This window comes from Toxotes jaculatrix, chromosome 9, assembly GCF_017976425.1.
Source record: "Toxotes jaculatrix isolate fToxJac2 chromosome 9, fToxJac2.pri, whole genome shotgun sequence".
Taxonomy (NCBI): Eukaryota; Metazoa; Chordata; class Actinopteri; family Toxotidae; genus Toxotes; species Toxotes jaculatrix.
The window spans coordinates 23,140,314-23,157,321 of record NC_054402.1 but is presented as its reverse complement, the minus strand read 5'-3'; the positions used below and the strand labels follow the sequence as shown (position 1 = coordinate 23,157,321).

The window sequence follows — 17,008 nt, the reverse complement described above, 5'->3', positions numbered from 1 at the left end:
ATGTGTATCCATAAGGGTCTGTGTGTGTGTGCGTGTGTGTGCACGCACTATGTGTGTCCACTGCACAGCAGCTGACATCTCACGAGACTGCGGGGCATGGGGGGGGGGGGGGGGGGGGGGGGGGGTAATGAGGGAGAGTTAGAAAACAACTTGGAGGTACAAAAAGGAAAAAAACACACAAAGTAAAAGACATGAGAAGATGTCTTTTATCTCTGAGAATCACTAAAAACCAGACTTCTGGAAGTCTGGTTTTTAGTGATTCTCAGTCTCAGTCTTAGTTTTGCCCTGACAGCGGAAACGTGAAACCGTGGATTACATGACATATTTTGACCCCTAGATTCCCGTTAGCATTTTTCACAAGAAAACAGAACCTTTACCTTGTTGATGTGGACCAAAATTACTTAGTTCAGCTGTTTTACCCCAGACAAGAGTCCTTCCTCTCAATGAAGTAGGTCTAGTGCTCCAACAACACTGAGAAGGATTTGACCAGTAGAGACCACAAAGTTACACTTTTATAAGCAGAATAACACTTTGATGCATCTACCCTATTCTGCATAATTTAAATATTAAAAGCCTAGGTGTCTTAAGCTTATCCCTTTTCGCTGTAATCAAACTTGTTTAGAAATTAGAACCATTTTGCAAGATACGGTAGGTTGTGTATAACATTCAAAACCAGAGAAAAGTCTGGTCTAATGTTTCAATCTTACCCTGTAAATGTAAAGGAGGGAAAAACTGTGGGAATTCACCCACCTTGCAGGTTATTTACAGAAAACTGTGTGAAATGTTGAAGGTTTAAATGCATAAAACTCATTTCAAATTAAATCAAATCAAATATGGGAAATCAAGCAATGCACAGATAGGTTCCATTTATCCAGGACAATTCTAACGCTGGTATCACAGGCATCGTGACAGATGAACAAAACAGAAACAGGGACCTGGTTTTGAGTGCAGGTGTGTGTGCGAAACTAAAAATGACTTCCTCAAAGCTTAAAAATCCCTCTCTAATACCTCTGCTTCTCAATCTAAATCGCCTTTATGACAGTACTGAATTAATATGGGAAATTATAAAAGGACCTAGGCTTTTGATGGATTTATCACATCAGAGTAAATGTTATCAAGCACAATTTTCTCTCAGTAAAATCTAGTTTACACTACTTAGTAGTGCCCTCCATGCTGAGTCAGATAGAAGAACAAAGTTATTAATACTGAAAAACTTCCATATAGAATTCACCAGAGGCTCCTGAAGGGCCAGAGTTATGTTATAAACTTTAACTGAAAAGAAAGAAAACACTAAAATCTTATAATTTTCTATGGGGTTTGGCCTGACTCTGTTGTGTGTCAATCACAAAACGACATGCACTGATTTACGGGGACAGTACTCACCTATTCTGAGGAAGACTACCACGCTGAACATTGACAGCAAAGTAGGGATCACCACGCCGAAGAAGGTGGAGAGTTTCTTCGGCTGCCGCTGGTGGGCAGACCTCCGCCCGGGGCTGCCCGAGTGCTGCTCCTGGGCCTGCCCGGCCGGAGGTGACCGCAGCTCGGATTCATTGACGCTGGAGGAGAGGCGGTAGTGGAGAAGCGGAGTCCGCTCTGTCATAGTGAAACCTGCCTCTGGACGAGCTTCACAACTTCATAAAGTGCTCTGAGTAACGTTACTGCGAGCTGTCACCGCCGCCGTGCTCTGGAAACCTGACAGACCGTTTCGATGAATATAAATGTGTCCAATGTTTTTTTTGGTTGTTCTTTTTTTCTCGTTAGTTCGTTGAGATTTATCAGCGACGCGTCCCAAATGCCGACTGATAAAAGTCAGTGTTGTCCAGCTACATAGCTCAGCAGGAAACTGATTTTTGTTGTTGATAAAATGACTTAAAGTCAAACCAACGTAGTAAACTTACATATTAAAATGAGCGGTCGCGTTACATTGTACTAAAATGTGAATTACAGGTCCACACAAGCTGTCCTCATCCGGCTGCCGCGGTTCGGGCTAATTTCCTCATACAACTGTTGAACAGAGCATCATGTGATTCACAAACGTTGAGCTGCCGCAGTCACGCGCGGGGCTTCCGGTTATAACTTTCACTATAAAAGCCACTGCTAGTGCGACGCTTGCTACAAATACCACTAGACACGCGTTTTAACATGAATATACAGCAAACTCATGTTAAATTGGTGTGCCATAATAATCATTTGTATCTACGACAACAATACGTAAATCACGATCTCTACAAAAAAGCCAGGGGCTCAAAAGAAATCAGTGGTACCATACAATTATCTGCCAAACTACTCAGAGCGCATTAACAGCCACTGTCAAGTCAGATATCATAATTTACCAAATGCCAGTGTTCAAGAAACTACATTCCTGTACACATAGGAAATACATAAATACATATGCTTCTCTTGTTTTGGGGGATAAATAAATAAGTTTCCGGGTTTTCTGTCTGTTCATATCCAACTTGATAAATTTGCATGCGCTTCAGATCCCCATGTTTCTCTTGATTTTTCCAGCTTGTTGCTTTCGGTCATATGATCAGGTTGGCTGGGCCAATCAGAGCTCCGCATTTTTCCGGCCACCTGTTGGTAGGAGATGCATCAAGGTGGAAACAGTTAACCACGACAATGCTTCTAATGCGTGTTGTCTTTTGAACATTTTTTAAACAAAATTTAAAATTTTGATTCAGTAATAAAACGTGCTAAAGACTAAATATAGGTTAGTTGTTATCTACATCTCTATCTATCTATCTATCTGTCTGTCTGTCTGTCTGTCTGTCTGTCTGTCTGTCTGTAATAGGCATAAGGTGTAAATCTGCTTGGTTTTAGTATTGCCCATCTTTGACTGACTGACTGACTGGTTTGTGATAACATCTAGAGAAACAAACATTTACAAAGAGGAGAGACAATGAAAAAGATTTACCACAATGAATCCAACATGTTACTTCTCTTCTTTCACTTCTTTATTCTCAAAAAATTGTGCAATGCCTGTTCACTATTGAGGCATTGATGTGACGCTGATGCTGTGACTGGTTTAATACTTATGACAAAAGTAATCCAAATAATACAGAGTAGTGCAACAGTATAATGGCCCACCTTTCTCCCTGTCTGAAGTCCTCCCCTCATGAATAAATAATAATTCTTGTTAATACATATATTTTCTATATACATATTGATACATTAATTTTACAAAAGTACATGCATACACACAAAATCTATAAAAGCTACACTGATATTTCCTCAGACCTCAAATGAAACATGGTAAATTTAAATATGTATCCACTGATTTAGATGAAGTGTACAGTTGTTTCCTTGTTTTCGGCACAACTTACAGCTGACTTTCACATCATCAACAATGACATGGGAGGAAATGTTGGCATTTGAAAACACTGTTGAGTGCTTTAACTCAATCACAAAGTGCACTGTAACTGGGTCTGTTTCATATTTTCAGGATCTTATTTGCTTCCAAATATCAGGATTCTTCCTTTTCCTCCTTTCATTCAAGAAATATGAGCATCGTCATCAAAGTCTTCCTGCACACCTTAAAAATGAACAGACTTCCATTTGCCAGCCTTTCACAGTCAAAGATGAAGAAGAGATGAGATGTCTATTTTCCTTGTTTCCATGTGAGCAGATCAACAAAATCCAAAACAGAGCACTTCCCATCCTGCACCCATAGAGGGTGCTACAGTCTCAGTCTTGATTATGCATTGCATGAAGTGAACCACAAAGTACATGGCCACACTTTTTAGCACTGATACTGGCAGTGTTACAAAATGCTGGTCATTGCACAATTAGATCAACTCACATGGAAACAAATACAACGTGTGGGGTCAGGCATAAAGCCAGGAAAATTTTCAGGCACACTACCTTCACTCAAAACATCTTCAAACCATATCGGTGATTTTTTTTCCAGATATTAACAAATGGTGTTCAATATTTTTTGTAAAGATGATTACTGACTTCACTTACCCTATTTCATGTGCTTTGAATCTAAAACAAGCTCACATTACTATCAATACAATCTCCTTCACTTGAGTTCCAAAAATGTCAAGTTAAGTGGTTCAAGTTCATTTTTGTATCTCTGCTTTAGCCATGCAGCAGCATGGGTCTAAGGATGGCAACGTAGGTCTGCCACTCAGTCAGTTGGTCCGTCCACAACTGTAGTCCACATTGCATAGATATTTATGGTCCTCAATCCTTTGTTAATACCTTTACTTTTTCTCTTGTACCATCATGAGGTCAATTTTTTTATTTGTGCAGTACTTTGGTTTATGACCAAATACCTGCAGAAGTAATGAAATTCCCATAAATCAACAACACCTCACAGAGCTGTTAGCATCACTGTAGACTCAAAACTAGTTACATTTGAGAAGAAGAAATATAAAATTATAAGTAGGAGAAGCTGCTTAAGAAGCCAGTAACACACCCGATAAAAGCTTCTTAGTGTTTCTTTCAGTGCACACATTGACAGACTGAAAAGTTCTGCCAAAAACATCATCACCATTCTGAATGCAAGTCCAGTCCCAGTCCTTTCTTCTTGAGTCTTCATCAACACGAATCCTCTGAGTCCACACTGAGCTGTTTCACTTTCCAGCTGTGTCTTGAATCAGTTCAGGCAACACAGCATAGCAGTGCAAATATGCTCATTTCCATTTGGTAAATTAATCTCAGGAGCATGAAGTATTGGTTGTCCCGTGTTCTTTTTGACAGATATGGTCATGGAGGTCAATAACAAGGAACCACAGTTTTCCTAGGAGCAGACTTCTGTACTGTTCCAGCACTTTTTTCAAGCTGGTTTCATTGGAACAGTGCTGAGCTGCAGAATGAGATGGTACTACAGGATGACACCAGGAGATGGTGTCCTTCTGTAAAGGGCAAAAAGTAGAATTAGTTTAATGAGCAAATGATGAATTGTCAGTTACTTTTTATTATTTTAGAATAATTTATTTTTACAATTTTTATGATTGAATGTATTCTCGTGAATATGCCCTAATGTCCTATTTGTATGTTTATGTATAATATGTTTATGTATAAATGTTCGCAACACTGTAACATTCAACAACTTATGTGTGTTTCCAGGTGTTCATGTGTATTACCTGTATCTGAAGCCTGTTGACAATCCTCAAATAATTTTCAGTGTGATGCTCCAGCTTCTCCAACAGTGAGGTCTGACATTGCAGTGTGGCATTCAGTTTTGCCCCTTGCACTCCATCTCTAAAAACCTGTAAGGCCCCCAACACCTCTTCATGCTTGTTCTGTAGCTGACCAAACACAAAGACAAACCGTCACAACGTTGCAGTGACATGACATTAACTGGTTTCATAGGTACATCAAAGTATTTCACTATGTATATAAATTATTAGTATTTTATGTGGCAGATCAGGTCTCGGTCAGTTATTCCATTAACAAGTCTAAGAGCCTGCACCCATGCTAGCGATCTGTGAGGTTGCATGTGAGTTAAATGCTCATATTAGCATGTAAACATGAATGTCTGTGCAAAATATCATAGCAGTTCATGTGACTAACGGACAAATACTAACATTCCTTGAGCCATGTTGCTAGTGTGGCTGATAATGTGAATTGCATAAGAGAAGCAGCAAATTGAATTGTGAATTGTAACTTTATACAAAGCCCAAACAAAAATAATCATGTCGAGCCCTGTTGCTAGTGTTGGCAGCAGCCTCTTCCACGTACCTATCTGCCAGTTTAGGTTATGCTCTAGTAACCTTGGATGTTGTCAGTTTCTAGGGAATCTCAGTCAGTGAGATTTGTTAGGCACGTCCTAATGTCAACTGGAATAGTCTTTCATTCTACGGAATTCTATTTAGCAAACTAGCACCAACCGGATCTGGGCTCGGCTTGTTCAACCATGATATGAACTTTCACTATCTTACCTGTGTTTCTCACAGTTGCCTGTGTTTCTCACAGGTAAGGTGGGGTGCACAGGGTGCTGTTTTTCACTACCTTGCCTGTGAGAAAGTTTTCAAAAGTTCTCAAATGGCTTGTTTTTTTTTGTTTGTCTTGAATTGCCCTGAAATTATGTACAGATGATGATGACGCTGAATTAAGATGGTGAACGTGATAAACATTATACTTGTAGGTGGTCAAGTTCATCAAGACAGACACTGGTCAATGATCCTGGCATCAAATGCAAACATTACAATGGAAGCAAACATGAGTTTTGGAGTTCAATGATGATTCATCTGTGCAGTGCTTGTTGCAATGCAGTGCAGTGAATGTCTGTATTTATATTTTTTGATCACCTGCCATTCATCAAGGTTTCTCTATGCCATGGCAGCCCCACACTAGCTCTTTGTCCCATCTTGGCCATCCCCTTCAAAAGATCCTGAATGCACTACTGGCAATAAAAACTTTGGACTCTATGTTTTGCTTGTGCTTTGTGTGAGATTTTATGCAAGACATTTCATGTCACATCTAAGGAACATGGCAGTTACAACAGTACAGCTGTCAGACAAGAAGAGTGGCAAATCTTGGCACATTGAGTTGGCAAGTGATGTAGTCAGATATTGTAAAACTTCCCATCCTCTATGTCTTTGTGGATATTGTCAAAATATTTCTTGCCATGTTTTTGTCACAAGTTGCTTTGTGAATTTTGTGCAGTATACTTTGTCAAACCTTTATACTTATGCCAACATTTGAACATTCAGAATCTTTGAACACTGAGTCTCTGAACGCTGAGAAGTTTAGAAATTTATATTTATAATTTTTAAATTTAGATGTTGGTCTCTTACATGTGTAGCAAGTAGACTGGTGCTTGTTGCTTTGCACTTAACTGATGCACTGACTGAAGACTGATACAAAATCCGTAGCTTTTATAATAGTAGAACTGTTATAAAACTACATTTGTTGGTGCCAACAAATGTAGCAAAGTATTACATGATAAAATGAGTTGTTGAACAAGTATACCCTCTCTTCATGTGATCGGTGTACATTTTTTGGTTCATGTCAGGTAGTACTTACAGTTTTATTTTTCCAATCTGCCTGGTTTAGCCCAACATTTGGTAGTTGTACAGGAGATGGCAGTGTGTCTGAACAGTTAGCCTGTGTACAGAAATATAATTTTTGTCACACACATGCATGCACAGAAATGACTCATTTTTAAACCAACAAAAAAACCGAAGCCCAGTCACTGCAGATTCAACATTATTTTTCTGTTTTTTCGAAACAGTGAAAAAATATTAAGACAGCTCTTCCGATTTGATTCCAGGTTGTTTTTGTATCAATGCATTGTTGTCCACAATGCATGTTTTTAATTCTACTTTTTAAATAAATATCATCTCATGACTAATTTCCTCACCATGTCTTCCTTCAGCCCCGCGATCCCGTTCTCCAAACTCTTTCTGGCTTGACGATTACACCAAAAGTCAATTGGTCTGCCCTGCACGTCAGGTATGTGGGAGGAAATCACTCCTATCAGCAGCAGCAGCAGTCCCAGTGGAGCCCACAGCGGAGTTGACTGACCAGCTGCCATCTAGCTCCTTACTGCACCAGCAGACAGAATTTTACCTTCTTGCATTTGTTTATTTATATCCCCCTCCCCTTTTATTCTCATGGTGCAACTGCTGTTAAATGGAACTAATGGCATGTACCTTAGGTTCCCTTATAGCTCTCTGCTTATCTTGCGAAATCCCACCCACTAGTTTTGCCCTGACAAGCTTTACAAGCAATTTTAGCAATCTATTCATGTCTTAAGCCCACAGCTTTGATTTTACGGAATGTTATTTGTGGAATTTGGAAGTGAGTAAAGTGTTTCAGATAAGGAGGAAACTGCCGTGAATGAACTTTTTTGGAATGACGTGATGTTCCATTTACTAGTCCTAGTGTGGAATCATCTGATGGAATGAAGCATTATGTCAAAGCATCAGTCCTAACATTAGTATAATTATATGGTTTAGTACAAAGAATACAAATGATTTGTATTAGTATTTGTCATTTGTCATTTGTATTAGTGTCATTACTATCTTTTGGTATAAAAGTGTCATGTTTACACCACTGTAAGTCTGGATAACATCTTAGCACCTCAACCTCACTCTCTGTAAATGAAAGTTGTAGTTCAGCACATGGGTCCAGAAAACCAACTTACTGCTACACACCATAACGCTCTCCTGGGTGCATGCTGTCCCTCAGCTGTGGTCTGTCAACCTGCCACCATCTTCCATTCAGTTTACCATCACCAACGTGTTGTATCATGTCGACCTGTTGTAGAAATCTCACAGGTCCCAGTTCTGTTGAAAGCATCATTCAGCTGCTTCCTGTTTAAATGGTTATATAATAACAACGGTTTAATAAACTGTGTGTCATTGTTGTGCAAAACAATGACATGCACTGGAAGCGTTCAGAGCAAGTAGGCTTTATATTTATGATGTATTTTTGATTTAGCCCAGAGTTAATGTTTGACTCTGGATCCTCAATGCAAATAAGACAAGAGAGGCACCATGTTGATCCACACTAACCCAATTATAATACAGATATGGAGGGCCCACTGTCATATTGTTTTTTATAACTTACTGTAGTTCATATCTGTTTGTTATCACTCTATCTGTTAACATCCAGTCATGCTCTGTTGCATGTATAAAAATGTCAAGCAGGCCCAGTTGTTTCTGATTTTGCGTCAAGATGACAAGAGGAGAAGAGCGAAGTGACTTTGAGAGAGGGTTCATTGATAGGCCACTGATGGCAGGAGCTTCAGTCACAAAGAGCAGAAGAACAGTCTGTCGACAATCACATAGAGAAGGATATTATAACAGGGCTGCAGTGCAGAACCTTTCACTACAAGATGAAAGCACATCTGAGAGTTTACTGGTGCAAAACCCATTGGCAGTGGTTCACACAGATGTGGAAATGATATGTTCAGACAAGTCAGCCTTCACCATGTGTGGCGTACACCAAGAGAACTGTATAGGCCTAAATGTTTGACCCCCTACAGCAGAGGTCCTGCAGGGGGGTCGTGAAATTTTTGATTGATTAGACAATTATATATAATATATATATTATATATATAAATATTTTTTTTATATATTTTTCCCACAAATGTAAAAGTCTTTAAAAACACATTAAGATGAATCCGACATATTAGCGAATGGATAAATGGAGGCAGGGGACATTATCTTTCAGTCAGAAATGCACACACTCAACGACACACAGGAGCTCTCTCAAGCTGGGCACCGGTTCACTCACTGCAAGAGCCTAGACCGGTCCCTCCAAGCCTCCAGCTAATCATTTGGCAAAATTCAATAGGCTGAGAGCCTATCCAGTCCCGCAGCTAACTAAGATCCCAGACACAAGGACGCTAGCTGCAATATTATTTGAAAAGAAGATACCTATGTTTATAAATGGCAGTGACAGGGCCACCCTACTCAATGTGCCTTCCACATGTTTGAAATAAAAACATTAAGATATAAGCTTGTGTATTATTTGAATAGCTTAGTATTGAATGCACTATTACAACGTATGTTTATACATGGCACTAGGCTCGGTTTAATATAAAACACAATTGTATAAAGTATATAGTAGGGGGTCCCTGCTCCATCTCTCCATCAGTTTCAGGGTCCTTGGCCTGAAAAACATTGAAGACCCCTGCCCCACCGTGAGGAGATCCTGTAGTTCTGTTAGTGGACAAGAGTGGACAAGAATGAAAACATTAACAAAGTGCATTTTACTTAACATGTATTGACATATTAATGTCTTATAAAGTTGTTAAGCTGAATGTGTTTGCAAGCATTTGCTTAATTTAACACAATTAGCAACATTAGCATCTGTTTGGAGTTGTGCTTCTGTCCACTTGATGAATGTAAGTCCAATAATCACGCTCATTTTCACTCTGTTTTGGTCTCCACCAACCTGAGGATGTATTGAATAGAAATGTATTTCACACAGTTTTATTGAGCTGATGGAAATGTTAGCAAAAAGTCTAGCATCACCTGGACTTCACGGAATAAAACAGCTTGTACTTTACAGCTAATTTAGCCAAATATGTCTTTGGCACATACCAATGATAGTATCTGTTGTAGTATTTATAGTAGCAAATATATACCCACACCCCAACACACCATGATCACAGAGGGACAATTTCAAAGGTGTTGTAATCTTTAAAAATTCCACAAAGACGAGCCTGAAAAGAATGGTGTTGCTAAAGTATAGTTTACTGTTCTTACCTTCTTTTATAGTGCAGTCTACATTCTCTGTTTTAAACTAAAAAAAACTAAACTAAAAAACACTTCACTGTTATTATGTTGCACAATGTAAAAGCACATTGGTTGTTCCTCGGAATTCCAGAGAGAAAGATAAGTGATGATATGAGTCACACTGTGCGAGAATGTGTAGTCATGCGTGCCCATGCATGTCACATTTCCTACAAACGACACACTCCCATTATGTAGCCACTTGTTGGTAATCCTACAAAAGGGAATTGCAGCTGAACACGAGAGCAGAGCATCCAGACCAGGAGGAGAAAATGTGTGTTTGTTTGTGTGTGTGTAGGTTATTTTTTCTTTACAACAGTGCCACAGAGGTTTTGTCTGGTGGTGGTGGTGATGTGGCCCGTGCTCATGACATTAATGAGCTCTTTGTTAACATTTAAATGTGTACGTGTGCATACACAAAGGTTCTTTGCAACACATTATCTTGCAGTTGTGCGTCCCTGCAGGAAGAGCCATCACCATGGTAACCCCAAGCAATGAGTACCTTGTAAAAGGCTGGGCTCCTCTCTCTCACCCACCCACTCTCTCTCTTTTATCTGGACTCAGGCCATTCCTCCTGTTTCACACACAATAGCCAGCTGGGAGACAGAGAGGATGGCACAACAGGAGGATTTCTGTTCAGCAACGTTCTTTACATCCTGCAGTCAACCAATGTGTTTTGGGTGTTTTAGAGGAGACTGAGCTTTTTCATTTTTGCCTATGTGGGATATCTCTATCCACTGGAACATCCTTATGATTTTCCTGCAAAGAGATATCTTTAACAACATGATGGTGCCACTGTGTCACTTTTCTGCGATAATGGATTGTTGATTTTGCTTCTACATTGACTGAGGCCTCACTTACTGAAGATTATAGCAGGATACATACAGTCAGGTATTATCCCCATGTCTGGAACAAACAGAAATGTGGAATTTTCATTTAAAAGCAAAATTGGGGATTGTAATAAAGTTATTTAATTGTAATTAATGGCAATGAAGACATTGTGTCCCCAAATAAGGAAGAGGGAGTTGGATGTGGGAAAGACTAAAGGGGAGGAAGATGAGGAAAAAGACATTGACTGTTTTCAGCCAGTCTCCTGCTGTCCAGCTTGTAACCAAGAATATGATGTTGCTCTGATCCTGCCGTGCTCTCACACCATGTGTGGTCACTGCATAGCAGCTGGAGAGAGAACAAGCTCAGGTCAGTCTTTCCTCCGTGGTGTTGGCCTATCAGTGTGCTCTGTGCTGTGCCCCTGCTGTCGACATCCTGTGGAGTTGCCGTGCTGGACCTGGTCATCTGCCACTTCCTGTCTGCCAAAACATCCCACACTGAGTCCTACATGTGTCAGCAGGGAGAAATGCATCAAGAAGGGAGGATCTGAGGATCACCCTCAACATGTGGAGGTGAGAAATCCAAGCTGAGGACACAGAAACTCAAAGACTTATACTATATTTTTAGTAAAATGCAGGGTGGTACATTCTTAAAGCTGTGCTAAAATGCCTAGTGTGCAATAAAGATTATTTGAATTCAACATTAAAAGAAATGAGAGAAAATAAGAAATTATGAATTCAATCAATAGATTTGTCATGCTACATGTGTGCAAAGGATGAATGTACATTACATATGTACATTATGTATAACAGAACTCAGATTTTAGCAATATTGAGATCATGAGCTGAAGTCCCCAAACAGCTCACACACCATGCAGAAAGCCTCTAAATGTTTTTATTTATATTGAGTCATTATATCTTATTCATAGACATAGTCTTTTTTTGTAATGTAAATAACAAATATCTTATTCATTTATTCCTTCTCTTACTTTTATTGACCTAAAGGTAGTGAAATTAAAATTTACCAAACAATTACTAGAAGTGGGTGGTTAAACATTTATTTACCTTAAATTTTACCTTAAAACAATATTTAAGAAAAAGGCTTGTTTGCTTTTTTGAGAGTTGGATAAGAAAATCAATACTTCTTTCATATATGGACCATAAATATGAAACTGCTTAGCCCAAAGTATCAGTAGCATGTGGAAACAGCTGCTGTTTTACATGACACAAACTACATATATTGTGTTTATCATTGAACTTTTCAAGGTGGGGCATGGTAGGTGGATCTAGTTACCTTAGTAAAATGCCAGGCTCACTTTTTCCCACTTGTTCGCTTGTTCCCAGTCTTTACGTAATGCTAAGGTGAAACGTCGCTTCCTGTAACTTCATGCTGTAACTTCATTCAAGAGAGTGCTATCAGTCTTCTCATCTAACTCTCAGTAAGAACATTGTTTGAATTGCCCCCCAGGGGACAAATAAAGTTCTTAATTGATTGATTGATTGATTGATTGATTGATTATGGATAAGCTATGTGACTTCTGTGCCTTGGGTTTAGGTTTAAAACTAATTGCTTCCATATTTCATTTCATTCCATTTTATCACTGTCTCTGCATTTACAGGGAGACACATACCACACAGATGCAGCTGAACAAAGAGCACAGAGCTGTTTGCGTGGTGAGTATGGTGATGTGTCAGTAGCTCCAGACTAGTTTCTAGGAATAAACCCTGTCAACAGGGTAACCTACAGTAAACTCTCTCCATTTGGTCCAGGTTCCAATGCTGCCAGTTCACCAGTGGATGGCGTTGTCGACCTGCGAGACGAGGAGATGGAGCAGTCTGTCTACGGTGAGGACTCACGTTTGATGCTTCTAATTCCCAAACAAAAGAAATGTAATAGTTTCATGTGTGTAGAAGATGAGTGATATTTTTGGTTGTTATTCTTTTCTTACATTTCAGGATTGTGTTTTGCTCTGGATCCCTCCAGTGTCCCTCCATCCCTCCATCTTTCCAACACCTCCCTCACTGTCACCTACCAAGGCCCTCTGACCCCACCTCCAGACAACGAGGTCAGGAGGTCAGCGACCTCTGACCCCAGAGTCCTGTTGGCCCTCCCATGGGTCTGCGCTGATGTCGTCATTGCACGGGGACAGTATTACTGGGAAGTGGATGTCTGTAACAGCTCCATGTACTGGATTGGTAAGAACTAGTTTCAATGTGTGTTGGTTGGTTTGATGCCAGTGTGCTTATTGCTTCCAGAAACCCCTAACCATTAGTCAGCAAGACTGTGCTTGTTTAAGCCCACACTCACATGAAAACACACACATGTAAACACACACGCACACGTCATCAGACGACTTCATGGTTCATAGTGCCACCCAGTGGTTAGACTGACACATTCCCTTTTTAGTGCTTTGTCAAATTGCTGAACCAGTTTGCTCAAATATCTGCAGCTTGAGTTTAACTTAACACATCCAATAGTGTGGCATGAGTAGAAACATGTTCTCATCTGTATCAGTTATGAAGTATTTCAGCTTTACATCTTTGAAAAAGAAACTTCAACCACTGATGAGATATCTTTCATTAATGTAGTCCTTATAATAATACCTAACACTACACAGTACATTGTGCCACCCAGTTAGCTCAGTTGGTAGAGCACGAGATTCAATCTCTCGGGGTCGTAGGTTTGAACCCCACTCCGGACAGCACCACCTCCCATGGGCTCACCACCTGTGGGAGGTGCCGTAGGACTATGGCTGCATTGTGTATTGGGCAGCTGGGCCTGGACCCAGATAAGCAGCAGATGATAACATGTCCAGTACATTGTCTGGAGTAGTTTAAAATGGATGGAAATCTCCACCCAGTTCATATTAAAAATACTGGGCATCAACAGATTGACATTAAAAAATGTAAGTGGTGATTGGTAGTTGAATCATACCTCATGTCTTTAGAGACACATTATTAAATAAATATATAAATGTGCACAGTGCATCTGAAACTTCACTTTCCCGTCTCTCTCAGGTGTGATCTCATTGGATGGTTGTGATGGCTGGTGGCTTGAAAGGCAGGGCAGGTCTTTCTGTGCAGTGTATGATGGGACCAGGGAGCCGCTCTGCACTGTCCCGCCCCAGATCAAAACCCTCCGCGTCTTCCTCAACATGGGAGGGGGAACCCTGAGCTTCCACAACCCCCTGACCCAGGAGCATCTAGCCACGCTACCTACCCACTTCAGCACCGCCGGTGTGCTCCCAGCTTTGGGCTTAGGCCAGGGCCGGCTGAGGTTGCGCTGCAGCCTCCCTCCTCCTCCCCATGTCTTCCTTAGTAAAGACTCAACCTACAAGGGGCCTTGTGGGGCCGGTGGAGGCCGGTGGCGCAGGGAGATTCCCTTCCAGAATGTGAGAAAAGTGATACAGAAGTTTGAGGAGCTGGCTGTGTCGGACTCAGACTCGGGCCTGGTGTCCAGTTTTGGATCGTCCTGCTCCACCTTGGCTTCCCTTCCAGATCTGGGGATTCCTGGGATGTTTCCCTCTGGGCACGCAGGACAGGAAACTGGAGCTGAATAAAAAGAGCCTCTGAAACTTCCTCTTCAGTGGGAGCATCAAAAACACACCCACAGCTCCTCTGAGTGGTTTGATCTCTAGTTGTCATTTGAAAGGCAAATTTTTCATCTTGAAGGACTTTTGGCTGCCTCTTTCCACTCTCTGCGTGACCCCGGACCTGCAATTGACTCTCTCCCCAGGACACAGGCCTTTCTCTCAACCAAACAACCCCTGCTGGTTTGGGCTCAGGCCAGAAAGAGTCCTCTATAAGGTGAAGTGTGAGGAAACGGTGGGCTTTTAGCAGCGGGGCTTCTTGATTTGTCTCTGTGTGACGGTTGTCAGACAGTAGGGGTCCTACAGTAGTGGCGTGCATGTTCCTGCATGTGTGTATGTGGGAACAAGCGCTGCCTTGAGTGTGTGCATTTGCTCAGTCACTCATACATTTCGGTGTGTGTGTAAGAAAGAGGGAACAATGTACAAGCGGCAGGGGGTGTGATGACGAGGTGCGAGTACAGTGACACCAGCGGTGTTGACACAGAGCAGAGAGGACAGGTGGTAACATATGTTTATCCCGCGGCCTGCCTTCGATAGGACAGTAGGGCTGCCCTTTTCTGACCCTTTGAAAACCACAGGACCCCCAGAGACTTCAAAAGAACAACAGAGAATGGGAGAACAGAGAGGAAGAAAGAGAAAACAGCACACATGAATTAAAGACAGCAGGTGATGAACTGGTAAAAAAAAAAAAAAAAAGAAAGAAAAGAAATGAGCTGAGAGAGGGATTCCCAGCAGCTTTCATCACAAGAAGTCCTGAATAGATCAACTGGCTCAGGCCACACTATCTGAGAATTTGTTTTACGGTAGTACTGAGCTGCAGAAGCCAATACTTTACATTAGAAGTGGTGACATTGCAGCACAGTGGGAAAGAGGCATTAGTTGTCTTGGCACATTAAAACAATGAAAGTGACACATTTTCCCAGTCAAACACATGCCGATTTATTGGTTGGAGGTTGAATTAAAATGGTCTTTTAAAGTCTTGGTTTGCAAAGCTTGTTCTTGGAAACCTTCTCTTGTTTCTCTTATTTGTTGCTTTTCAGCTCCACACACCCCTGGTTTTGTTTGTTGGGCTCTGACTCAATTTGAGTGATTTTGGCAAAGCCAATAGCGGAAGTATGAACTTTTCCTCATTTTCTCCTCAATCCTCAGGGCTCAGAGCCCCATTTGTAGAACCATTGGTGCCAAGGACTTTTTATACTTGGCATCACCTACATTCATATTCATTCTGCCTGTGGCCGCTTGACTTGTAATTAAGTCATGTAGAGCCTTTGAAGAAATCCCTCCTGTCACACCTTCTCATTTACTGTCTGTTTGTCAGTGTTTGTCTTTTTTTGAAGGTGCAGTCTCAAAGTATTTAGCCAGACCATCCAATCTGTAAATCTCACTGTAAGAAGGAAAAAAAGGATCATTGCGATTAAAACAGGCGTCAATCAGACGCACCGATGAGGACGAGCAGCAGTGGACTTCGGGCCAATTTCACATTTCAAGCATGCACGAAATCAGCTAAGCAGACTCGGTAATAACCGATGAGTCAAAGAGAGGCTTGTTAGACAGTCGCCTCTCAGACCACTCATCAGGATGACTGTGTGTTGATGTTTAACGGTCGGGGTATTTACCGCGCGAGTAAAAAAATGCGTGTGCCGTGACCGCTTTTGGCGCAGCTCCCTCTGCAGATCTATCGGCTTTTACGTGCAAAGTGTGTGGAAGCAATTTGACTCTTGTAAACAGAAACGAGAGCGGTATGATGCGGATTTCAAAGGGCGCGGAGGGGAGAGAAGGGGAGTCTGACAGGAAGGATGGATAAGACTTGAAACGCGTCGTGCCATGTGTGCGTAGGCCTATTTGGCAGCGTCTGCGTGTATGCTGGCTCTCTGAGCATGAACTTTATGGTAAGGTGCAGTGGCTGAATGTAACTAAGTACTTTTACCCCACGCACTGTACTTGAATGCTTTTAGGTACTTATACTCGAGTATTTCCATTATATTTTTCCTTGAGATATTTATTCATCTTGCACTGCGCTGTTTTTTCATGTTTAATGTGTTTTATTCTGTATGCTATTTTTATTTCATCTTTTAGATCCGGTTTACATGTGTCTTTATATATTGTCTTGTGCCTCTTTTCATGTCTTAATGCCTTTTTATGTTTTATGGAAAGCACTTTGAATTGTCTTGTTATTGAAATGTGCTGCACAAATAAACTTTCCTTTTACATTTCAAAGGGAAATGTTGCGCTTTTGGTGTTACTTTGATCCATATTTTACACCAAAAAATATGTGGGCAATATAAAGAAGTTTATAAAGTTTAGTTTAATGAGGGGTTTATAAAATACGATGGCCTTGGCCCACAACAAGAATAAAATGCTGATTCATGTATCAGTAATAACAATGCGTTAA

At 40.9% G+C, this 17,008-nt stretch overlaps 3 protein-coding genes across 4 annotated transcripts in view; 1 reads left to right on the top strand and 2 right to left on the bottom strand.

The window, feature by feature from the left end:
• The window catches only part of zgc:153039 (uncharacterized protein LOC767698 homolog), a 59,376-nt gene extending 57,382 nt beyond the window's left edge, over nucleotides 1-1,994 (bottom strand). The window contains exon 1 of the mRNA XM_041045923.1: nucleotides 1,384-1,994. Coding sequence (XP_040901857.1) covers nucleotides 1,384-1,603 — 220 coding nt within the window. The 5' untranslated portion in view covers nucleotides 1,604-1,994. The remainder of the gene's footprint in view (nucleotides 1-1,383) is intronic.
• Nucleotides 1,995-2,970: 976 nt separating this feature from the next.
• On the bottom strand, nucleotides 2,971-7,565 carry LOC121187460 (thrombopoietin-like). Of its 2 annotated transcripts, none has more exons than XM_041046714.1 (4): nucleotides 7,316-7,565; nucleotides 6,979-7,059; nucleotides 5,094-5,258; nucleotides 2,971-4,862 (listed from the first exon to the last, which is right to left on the bottom strand). In XM_041046714.1, exons 1-4 carry the CDS (start codon nucleotides 7,487-7,489, stop codon nucleotides 4,665-4,667), a joined length of 618 nt encoding a protein of 205 aa, XP_040902648.1. In that variant the 5' UTR covers nucleotides 7,490-7,565; the 3' UTR covers nucleotides 2,971-4,664. The 2 variants fall into 2 exon arrangements, with proteins under 2 accessions (XP_040902648.1, XP_040902649.1); XM_041046715.1 differs by having other exon boundaries at nucleotides 5,094-5,252.
• A 3,623-nt stretch (nucleotides 7,566-11,188) lies between these two features.
• On the top strand, nucleotides 11,189-15,439 carry LOC121186779. Its single transcript, XM_041045575.1, has 5 exons — nucleotides 11,189-11,599; nucleotides 12,646-12,700; nucleotides 12,797-12,871; nucleotides 12,983-13,222; nucleotides 14,045-15,439. Exons 1-5 carry the CDS (start codon nucleotides 11,189-11,191, stop codon nucleotides 14,584-14,586), a joined length of 1,323 nt encoding a protein of 440 aa, XP_040901509.1. The 3' UTR covers nucleotides 14,587-15,439.
• The last annotated feature ends 1,569 nt before the right edge of the window (nucleotides 15,440-17,008 follow it).

Excerpts from the sequence above, each read along its gene's own strand:
- LOC121186779 (XM_041045575.1), top strand. The coding sequence starts at position 11,189 with ATGAAGACATTGTGTCCCCAAATAAGGAAGAGGGAGTTGGATGTGGGA. Across the intron at positions 11,600-12,645 it reads ATCACCCTCAACATGTGGAG|GGAGACACATACCACACAGA; the intron begins GTGAGAAATCCA and ends CTGCATTTACAG. Across the intron at positions 13,223-14,044 it reads CAGCTCCATGTACTGGATTG|GTGTGATCTCATTGGATGGT; the intron begins GTAAGAACTAGT and ends CGTCTCTCTCAG.
- LOC121187460 (XM_041046714.1), bottom strand. The coding sequence starts at position 7,489 with ATGGCAGCTGGTCAGTCAACTCCGCTGTGGGCTCCACTGGGACTGCTG. Across the intron at positions 7,060-7,315 it reads CGGGGCTGAAGGAAGACATG|GCTAACTGTTCAGACACACT; the intron begins GTGAGGAAATTA and ends TTCTGTACACAG. Across the intron at positions 4,863-5,093 it reads TCAACAGGCTTCAGATACAG|AAGGACACCATCTCCTGGTG; the intron begins GTAATACACATG and ends TGCCCTTTACAG.